Source organism: Oryza glaberrima, chromosome 8, assembly GCF_000147395.1.
Source record: "Oryza glaberrima chromosome 8, OglaRS2, whole genome shotgun sequence".
Taxonomy (NCBI): Eukaryota; Viridiplantae; Streptophyta; class Magnoliopsida; order Poales; family Poaceae; genus Oryza; species Oryza glaberrima.
This window is the reverse complement of record NC_068333.1, coordinates 22,470,365-22,480,197: the sequence shown is the minus strand read 5'-3', so window position 1 is coordinate 22,480,197 and position 9,833 is coordinate 22,470,365. Positions and strand designations below refer to the sequence as shown.

Genomic DNA, 9,833 nt, shown 5'->3' with positions numbered 1-9,833 from the left:
GGAATAAAAAGCCATACTACAATGTCAATACAAGATCCTATAACTAGTAATCTATAAATATCCATCCATGATCCAACCACCAGTAGTCTACCATCATGTTGCCATTAATACTCGATTTTGGTGTAGATGTAGAATTACTATTCTATCTTCTACTTTACTCCCTCCGCTCCAAAACATCTTATAAAAGTTTCTTATATTTTTGAAGGAATAGAGTAAATCCTAATCTAAGGCCTTGTTTAGTTTTTTTAAAAAATGCCTAAAAACGTCACATCGAATTTTTAGACATATGCTTAAAAAAACTAATTGCACAGTTTGCATGAAAATCGCGAGACGGATCTTTTGAGTCTAATTAGTCCATGATTAGTTATAAGTGCTACAGTAACCTACGTATGCTAATGATGAATTAATTAGGCTTAATAAATTCATCTTGCGGTTTTCAGGCGAGTTATGCAATTAATTTTTTCATTCGTGTCCGAAACCCCTTCCGATATTCTGTCAAATATCCGATAAGGCACCAAAAATTTTCTTTTCGCGAACTAAACATACCCTAAATATGTCCAGTGGTACAGTAACTGAGTGTCTGAGTAGCTGAAACTGAAAGGGGTACACACTAACACACACATAGTTTGGTGTAACAGCCAGTAGGCGTGCAGCCTGCCTGCAGGTGGGTCCCACCAGACCCCTGCCATGCACAAATATTCCCTCCCTTTGCCGCTGCAAAAGAAATCCAAGAAATCTCCAAGAATTAACCCCCTTCTCCTTCCTCTCGCTACCAACCCAACCCAACCAAACGCCAAGAAAACCCCCCCGAGATCTCCACCTCTCGACCGCAATGGCGACCGACGCGATCCTCGAGACGATCAAGCCGCGGCGGAGCGTGGAGCGGGAGAACCTCCCCGTGACGAACGCCACCGGCAAGGGCAGAGGCGGCGACCACCTCATCGGGCTGCGGCGGCGGATGTCGTCGTTCTCGGTGCGCATCCAGCCGCTGATGTCGTCGGCGGGGGCCGGGGGCGCGTTCAGGCGGGCGACGTCGATGCCGTCGGTGAAGGCGCTGGCGGCGCAGGCGGGCGCGGTGCGGCGGTGGTGGGGGTGGGGTCTCGGGTGGGTGATGAACCGGAGGCCGGCGTTCGCGCGCGACCTCGAGATGAACGACGACGAGGCCGCCGCCCTCGGCTGCCACTGCCGCGGCACGTGGCGCCACGTCTTCTACAGGCTCCGCGCCGGCGCGCGCCGCCTCCTCGGCCGCGACGGCCTCCCGCTCTCCGCCCACGACTTCCGCTACGACTCCGTCAGCTACGCCCACAACTTCGACAATGGCGACGCCGCCGCCGCCGCCAGGCCGGAGCCCTGATCCGATCTCGCCGGCGAAAAACCGAAGCTAACGTACAGCTCCCTCAATAAGCAGCCGATCTGGTGATGGTGGTCAGGTATATATATACATATATATAGTACATATATATTTGTGTGTGATGAACTGATGATGAACATGTCGCAAATGGCCAAGCAAATCAAGATCGGATCATGAACTTAAAGCTGTAGTGTATATCATTAATTCCTCCATTTTTGCGTTCTTGCCGCTGCTGTCTCTTTCTCTTTCTCTCTTTGATTCTTGGAAATGTAAATGTCTTGTAATCAGACGAACGAACAGATGATCATCAGTGGAGAATTAAGAAAGGGTTTCTTGTCATCAGATTCAGATTGTTTCAGAAAACAAAAACAAAAAGATTCAGATCTGTCTCTGCTTCTGTTTCCGGGTCTCTTTCCTCTCCAGCTGTGTGACCATGGCAGCTACAGCTGAGCTACTACTGCTACTGCTCACTGTCATCCTGCCCCCAAATTCTTCTTCTCATCTCATCTTCTCCCTGATCGAGCTGTTTCCGGTTCGTACGAATTGATTTCTCGAGTCATCAGGGATAGCAACTGGGCGCCCAACTGAGGTTTGTTTGTTTTTTTTTTTCTTCAGAAAAAAAAAAAAGAAATGGATCTTGGGGCCAATGGAATGATGAGGTGAAGCTACCATGAGGTTTACGCGACGCAGACATGGCCACCGGCATGTGGAGGTTGTTGCGATGGGAATCCAAGCTTGCTCTCTACTGTACTCTCTACTCTACTCTGCTACTACTAGTGGTAGAAGTGTTACCCCGGCAAAGCAGAAGCTGAGATCTGTGATGGCTTGTCATTGTTTTTTTTTTCAGAAAACTTTGTTCTACTCAACAGTGCATGTTATGGCAGTTTTACATATCACCTTATTTTCTTACTGCAGAAATTGCAATGAACAGAGTAATTTTTTTTCTCAACTAGGAATGATATATCTGCTCATAACAGGAAATGAAACACTGGTGTATGGGGGAAGCACTAGCGGTGTGTTAGTCAAGTTGTGGGTGTATGACTTCAATCACGAGTGTTAAAATCTTGGTGTTTAAGAATATATTACGTATATGTAAGTGGGCTTTCGACAAGAATTTATTGTGCCCAAGGATGTGTTGCTGGTTTTCGTCTCTTTTGAGCGTGTGTTAGGGAGTGCATTCCTGGACGTTGAGTGTGGTGTTGCGCTTGTAGTAGTGTGTGCACGACTGCGTCTGCACTCTGCCGTGTAATCGGGAAAAAAAAAAAGCAAAAGAAAACAGGTGTCTGAAACTCTGGTCCTCTGAATTTTTCTTGTTATGAGATGAGTGGCGAGTGGTCAGATGCTTCAATATGGGCCTAGTTAGGCCCATTATGGTACTGAAAAATGGGCTGAACTGGTAACTTGAGCTATGGAAAAAAAGGGGGAAAAAGTACACAAAAGGTCCCTCAACTTATCATCGGGATAAAAAACATCCTCGAACCGCAAAATCAGATACCGCGGGTCCCTTAACTATACAAAATCGGTCACAATAGATCCCTCGGCGGTTTTGATCCCAATTTAGTCCTACGTGGCTGTTAAGTCAGCATGGGACCATGTGGGCCCCACATATCAGGATGGCACGTGAACATCTTTCTCTTTCCCCTCTTCTCTCCCTTCTCTCTCACCCTTCTCTCATTCTCTGCACACTTGCAGGAGGCCGGTGGGGCGCGGTCCCGCGCCGCCGGCCGCCGCTTGCTCCGCGAAGTGGGCCGCGACGGCGGCGTCGTCGTCGCCGGCCCCGCGCCGTCTCCGCCCAGTTCACCACCGCTTGCGCGGACCCGTCCTCTGGTGCCGCTGGGCGGGTGTACGTGAGGAGGCCGGTGGGGCAAGGCACCACATCATTGCAGCCGGCAAGCCACCGTCCGACCACCGCCACCTCGCCGCCGCCGTTGACCCCCACCACCTCCACGAATCTCCCGGCGAACGGGTGGTACTCCACAAGCGCCTTCCCCAGCGCCTCCCTCACCACCCTCGCCGGCTCGCCACCGCCGCCGCCGGCCTCGAACACGTGCAGCGACCGCACCAGGTGGCGCAGCCCCGCCACGCGGTCGATCACCGACAGCGGCAGCGTCTCCGCCGGCGTCGGCGACGACGGCGCCACCAGGCACCAGCGACCTGCTCGTCCTCGTCACCGTGAATCCCATATATACTAATTCAGCTAGCAGCTAGCTGCTGTGATAATCTCGCTTAGCTTAGCTAGCTTAGTTCTTATATGTGAATTGAATGTGTGTGTGGAGATGCAAGAGCCAGCCAATGCCATGTGTATATATAGGCTAGCTAGCTCGAGCTATATATCTTTAGTTAATTAAGCTAAGCTATGCTCGTCCTCGCCAATGTTGGCTTCCTCCATTGAACAACAGGATCAATGCTGAGCCTGAGAACCTCGCTTCTGGGTGTTCAACACTTCAACATGATAACTAATCGGTTTGCTTGCAGCGGTGGCGGTCCCGCCTCGCCCACCGGCCTCCTCACGTACAGCCGCCTCCCCGCCGCCGACGCCGCCGCGGCGCCAGAGGACAGGTCCGCGTCAGCGGTGGCGAACTGGGCGGAGACGGCGCGGCCGGCGACGACGACGCCGCCGTCGCGGCCCACTTCGCGGAGCAAGCGGCGGCCGGCGGCGCGGGACCGTGCCCCACCGACCTCCTCCCCTCCCGTCGCTAGCCTGTGCAAGTGTGCAGAGAAGTGTGAGAGAGAAGGGAGAGAAGAGGGGAAAGAGAAAGGTGTTGACGTGGCATCCTGACATGTGGGGTCTACGTGGTTCCCACGCTGACTCAGCAGACACGTAGGACTAAATCGGGATAAAACCACCGAGGGACCTATTGTGACCAGTTTTGTATACATAAGGGAACCGTGGTATCTGGTTTTGCGGTTTGAGGACGTTTTTATATCCCGATGACAAGTTAAGGGACCTTCCGTGTACTTTTTCCAATAAAGGGCTTTGTGCTGTCTAGAAGAATCGAAAATAGGGCAGGGCCGGTTACTGTTTGGGCTTCACATTTTAGTGTCCAAGCCCATTATCATCAGAATGCCCACAACAAAGATTCTGCAACATTATAGTGTGGTCAGCCAAATTAAATCTCATGGAAAAGGGATAGCTTCAGAATGCCCATCAGGTAAAGAATCTGAAGTGCATATATATATTATTAGTCCTTTTGATATTTACTACGTTAACCTTAGCTTCAGAATGTTATGTATCACTGCATATTTTCCTTTGTATAGCCACTCTTCCTACAATGTACTTTTAGATAAAGGAATATATCAATTCCATCCTCTGCATAAGCCATGCACTCAACTATTCATTATTACAAGTATTCCCATGAAATAGCAGTCACAAATTTCAAGCTCTGGGACCGTGTTTTCCCTAGCTCTCATCTAAATTCCATTACTAGGACTACTTCTGATCACGTTCCTCTGGTCATTACCGCGGCCACTCGAGTTCCTCGGCCTTCGGTCTTTCGGTTTGAAAACTCCAATCTTCTAGACAATCAATTTCTTCCCACAGCGCTTGCAAGTTGGTCTGCAGACCAAATTTCAACGGACGGGGCTGCAAACTTAGCTGGGAAACTCAAACAAGCCAGATCACAGATCAAGAACTGGACTAAAAATAGAACTTCCTGCAGATTTCTCGACAATGATTGCAAGTTCGTGATTGATTTGTTTGATTTCCTTGAGGAACTAAGAGAGATCTCAGCTCCTGAACGTCTGCTGCGGCAAATGGTCCAAGACAAATTCACTCAGTACAAACTCATGCAAGCATCGTATTGGAAGCAAAGGGGGAAGGTAAAGAAAATTAGATTGGGTATTGACAACACGCATTTCTTCAAGGCTCATGCTACTCAGAACCATCGAAGAACTTTTATTCGCTCTATCAAATTAACAGACATGGAAGTCTCTGAACACTCTGATAAGGCCATCACCATGTTCAGTTATTACAATAGCATCTTGGGTGCGTCCACTGAGACTTCATGGTCTTTTGACCTGCATACTATTTACCATGGATGTGCAATGGCGAATGCTGATGAATTAGTTCAACCTTTCTCTGAACAAGAGATCTTCCAGGCTATCAAACATATGGATAAGAACAGTGCCCCTGGTCCTGATGGATTTGGACCAGGTTTCTTCCAAGTAGCGTGGGCAATGATCAAACCAGATATTCTTCATCTATTACAGAGCTTTTATGACGAAACTGCGGACATGGAAAGAATAAACAGGGCATTCATCGTTCTTATCCCAAAACCGGGCAAAACAAATACTCCTGACGGTTACCGGCCAATCTCCCTCCAAAATTGCTCTGTTAAAATAATAGCCAAAGTCATGGCGAATAGAATGCAAAGGCAACTCCCACCCCTCATCGACTTGGATCAGTTAGGTTTCCTTAAGAGGGAGAAGCATCTCGGAGAACTTCATTTATGCAAGTGAGCTTCTGCAATGTTGTTTCAAACGAAAATGCGCAGCTGCAGTCATAAAGTTGGATTTCACGAAAGCTTTTGATTCAGTTGCATGGGATAGCTTGGACAGAATCCTTCAAGCTCGCGGATTCCCATTCCTCTGGAGATCTTGGACGAATAGACTGCTACAAACTTCTAAGTCAGCAATTATGATCAATGGCGTTCCTGGGAACTGGATCAACTGCAAAAGAGGAGTTCGACAGGGTGACCCAATGTCGCCATATCTGTTCATCCTTGTCGCTGATGTGCTACAGAAACTCATCCGACATTCGGGCGAAATTAAACATCCTATATATCCGGATCAACCTTGTGCAACCCTCCAATATGCGGACGACACAATCATCATCTGCAGAGCGACTGAGCAAGATTTGGCGGCGCTTAAAACCTGTCTAAATCACTTTGCAGCAGCCACCGGTTTGCATATCAACTTCTCTAAAAGCACCCTCGTCACGATGCATGTGCCGGATGAGGTAACAACCGCCCTTGCCAACATCCTACAATGCAAGACTGGTAGTTTCCCCCTCTCCTACCTCGGACTACCTCTCTCTCATAGCAAACTGCACATTGCTGATCTCCGGACTCCGGCCCATGATAGCTAAAGCTGATTTCTACCTCTCCTCTTGGCAAGCCAAACTCCTCAACTATTCAGAGAGAATTGTGCTTATCAACGCGGTTCTTGATAGCCTCCCGGTCTATGCAATGTCGGCGCTTCTGCTTCCCAAAGGAACAATTGAAGCTTTTGATAAAAAACGGAGGGCTTTCCTTTGGTCTGGAGATGATTCTTGTAGTGGCTCTAGCTGCCTTGTTGCTTGGGATAAAGTGTGCACTGCCAGAGAAGTGGGAGGTCTAGGGATTAAAAACATGCATGATCAAAACTGTGCCTTGCTTGTAAAAAAACTTCATCATCTTCATTCGACAGACTCCTCTTGGGGACGGTGGATCTGGCAAGAACATTCTGGCTCTGCTCTATTCTGTGACAATCAACTGGGTCCCCACTGGGACTCCCTATCCACTCTCCTACCGATTCTCCAGCGCCTAACGCGCGTTCAAGTTGGGGATGGCACACGCACTTCGTTCTGGCATGACTGTTGGTATGGTTCGAGTACTTTCAAAGATCGATTTGCTCCCCTGTTCTCTCATGCTCTCAACAGGGAAGCAACAGTTGCGGTGTTCCTCTCGAAGCCAATTGAAGATCAGTTCGCCCCCAGGCTGTCATCCACTGCTGAAACTCAATTAGCGAGATTGAGAGAGATGCTACAAAACTTCTACCTCAGTAACTATACTGATCTATGTCCGTCGCGTGATGCTCCCGGGATCCTTCGCACAAAGTTTATCTATTCTTCTACTCATATGGGCCTACCTCTGTGCAAGAACTGGCACTTCATCTGGGACAATCGAGCTCCGCCGAGAGTACAATTCTTCGCCTGGCTTCTAGCTAAGGATCGGCTCCCTACCAAGGCTAATCTGCACAAGAAGAACATTGTTCCAATAGCCGGGTGCATCGTCTGCAACTGTGCTGATGAAACTGCGACTCATCTCTTTCTCCAATGCCAATTCGCTCAGGAATTCTGGAGAGCCTTGCGTACATCTATTGTTTCGAATGTTCAAGATCTTGCTGACCTCGTTGCTCCCTGCCACTTGCCTGTCAAGCACTTCCAAGTTTTTTTCTTACTTTGTTTCTGGGGACTTTGGAACCATAGACACGACGTTGTTTTCCAGGGGCTCCCTAACTCCCGGACAAGGTTAGTGGCTAAATGTATTGAGGACGCTACTTTGTGGGCTGAGCGCCTCAGTAGAGAAGATAGGCCGGTTGTGACCAATTGGAAAAGTCTTCTTTCTTCTTCTATTCACTCTGACTAATGCTGTAATGCTTCCGGTTGTACCCCTTCTTCCTTTTTTTTTTCAATATATTTCAGGTGGGGAATCTCTCCCCCCGTGATTAATTAAAAAAAAAACAAATTTCAAGCTTGAAATAAAATATAGTAGTACACTCTTCCTACAATGTACAATGTGTTGGGCCCAGAGAAGCTGAACTTTTCATCTTCTAGAAGCGCCTGCAGTGCAGAACAAATGGTGTGGAACAAATGGCAATTAGCAGGAAACTAAAAAGAGAGGAAAAAGAAGATGAATGCATGTTTTGCCTGATGAAGGCATGCATGCAAGCAGAAACTTGCAGTCTCTGAAACCTGCAGAGAGCCAAGCAGCTGGACAACCACCAGGTCTCCCTCGATCTCCTCCCCTTGCACATCCAGCATCCATCCATCCTACCTGGCCGCCATGGCCGGGCACCACCAAGCTCTCGATCTGCATCTGCTGCTGTCGCCGATTCCAAAGCCTCTGCTTGCGACGACGTTGCCCTTTAAATGCGCCAGAACGTGAGTGCAGGTGCAAAGCAAATAAAGCTACTAGTAGCTCTGCAGCATGCAGCATCTGGCTGTTCTTCGCTTGTTGCCTCTCGTGTGCATTGATTGAGCTGTTCGCCCATCCTTTGCAGTTTGCAGGCTGCACTAGCTGTTCCAATTCGCTCGCAATTCCATGCAGCAATCTGGGAGAAATATAATACTATTATTAACTGTTTATTATGGAAGGTAAAATCTTGGACGCAATAGCATCAATAATATTACTACTGAAGCTAAGAGAATCGATCTTTTGGAAGTTCAGAATAGTCGTCAAGATTCTTAATTCCGAAGATACGTCGATCCATCTCTTTGTATTTCTATTGAGTTCCGATAGATCTCACGATCGATGGCAATAGTGTCGAGAGTAGTACGTGTGCGTGCATGGAGAAAAGAAAGATTGAAGCTTCAATTCGTGACATTTGTCAGATGGCCATCGATCGAGATTCGAGAGGAGCAAATATATCGATCGTCGGTGACTTGTTTCAGATGGACTGCGTTGGGCGGCCGGGGCCAGGCACCCGTGCAGCGTACTCCCAGTCCCACGTACCACGACGAATGGGACACAACTGTAGCTTCAGTTTCATCGATGCATATAATAATAGCACACACCTGAATTTTTTTTCCTTGCCGTCCTATAGCTAGAGAGAGAGAGAGTACAGAACACCACACAGACATCGGTTTTGTTGGTGCTGGTTTTACCTAAAACCAACACCTATAAAATGTTTTTCAATGAGTTTTTTGGCAGAATAAAAATAGAATAAAAGTATTATTGGTGCTGATTCTAAATCTGACAACAACGACTATTCTTATTAGTTATGTTATATTGGTGCCGGTTTAGAAAACCGACATATATAAGAGGTTTGGAATCGGTACCAGCTATGTACAACTCATTTACAACTAGAGACATGTAACCACATATCAATCAAAACAAAGCATGTCCATATATACGCACCGCAACCGTTTACGGCCGTTGATCAAATTCAATCGTACGTAAGTCTAGTACTGGATGGGACACATTTTATTACTATGAATCTGTACAGATAGTTTATTCATACTAGTGTTTATATTAGGATGTATCCTATCCAGTATTAGCTAGGCTTTTATACTTTGCGACAGATAGTTAAGTACTACTCCCTCCGTCTCAAAATATAACAACTTTTAGCTATGAATCTAGACATCTGTGTATCTAAATTTATAGCTAAAAATTACTTATATTTTAGAATGGAAGGAGTAGCATGCATAGCAATTTTCATGGAAATTTGGATGCGAAATGGACAGAGGTATGGTACGCATGCGTGGCATGGGCGCAGGTGAGAAGAAAGCTGCTGCTGCTCATCCGGTAGAGTAGATCGGACGATCGCGTGTGGATGCGCACGAGCGCCACCCGCCCCCGCCCCGACTCGTCACCTCCGTCCCGCCGCTCTCGCACGTGGCCGTGCCTCCCTCTCTCTCTCTCTCTCTCTCTCTGAGATTCTGATTTCTGAAGCTGTCTGCCATGGCCGGCTAGCACCAGCAGCTTCAGCTTCGGCTTCGGCTTCACCCTGGGCTAGCTTTGGCTCCTGCGCCCCATTAATGAAGCCCTGCGCTGCGCACCTC

At 48.0% G+C, this 9,833-nt stretch overlaps 1 protein-coding gene across 1 annotated transcript; it reads left to right on the top strand.

The window, feature by feature from the left end:
• The first annotated feature begins 714 nt into the window (after window positions 1-714).
• Window positions 715-1,883, top strand: LOC127781539 (uncharacterized). The gene has a single exon (XM_052308502.1). The coding sequence runs from the start codon at window positions 833-835 to the stop codon at window positions 1,352-1,354; it is 522 nt and encodes a 173-aa protein (XP_052164462.1). The 5' UTR covers window positions 715-832; the 3' UTR covers window positions 1,355-1,883.
• The last annotated feature ends 7,950 nt before the right edge of the window (window positions 1,884-9,833 follow it).

Excerpts from the sequence above, each read along its gene's own strand:
- LOC127781539 (XM_052308502.1), top strand. The coding sequence starts at position 833 with ATGGCGACCGACGCGATCCTCGAGACGATCAAGCCGCGGCGGAGCGTG.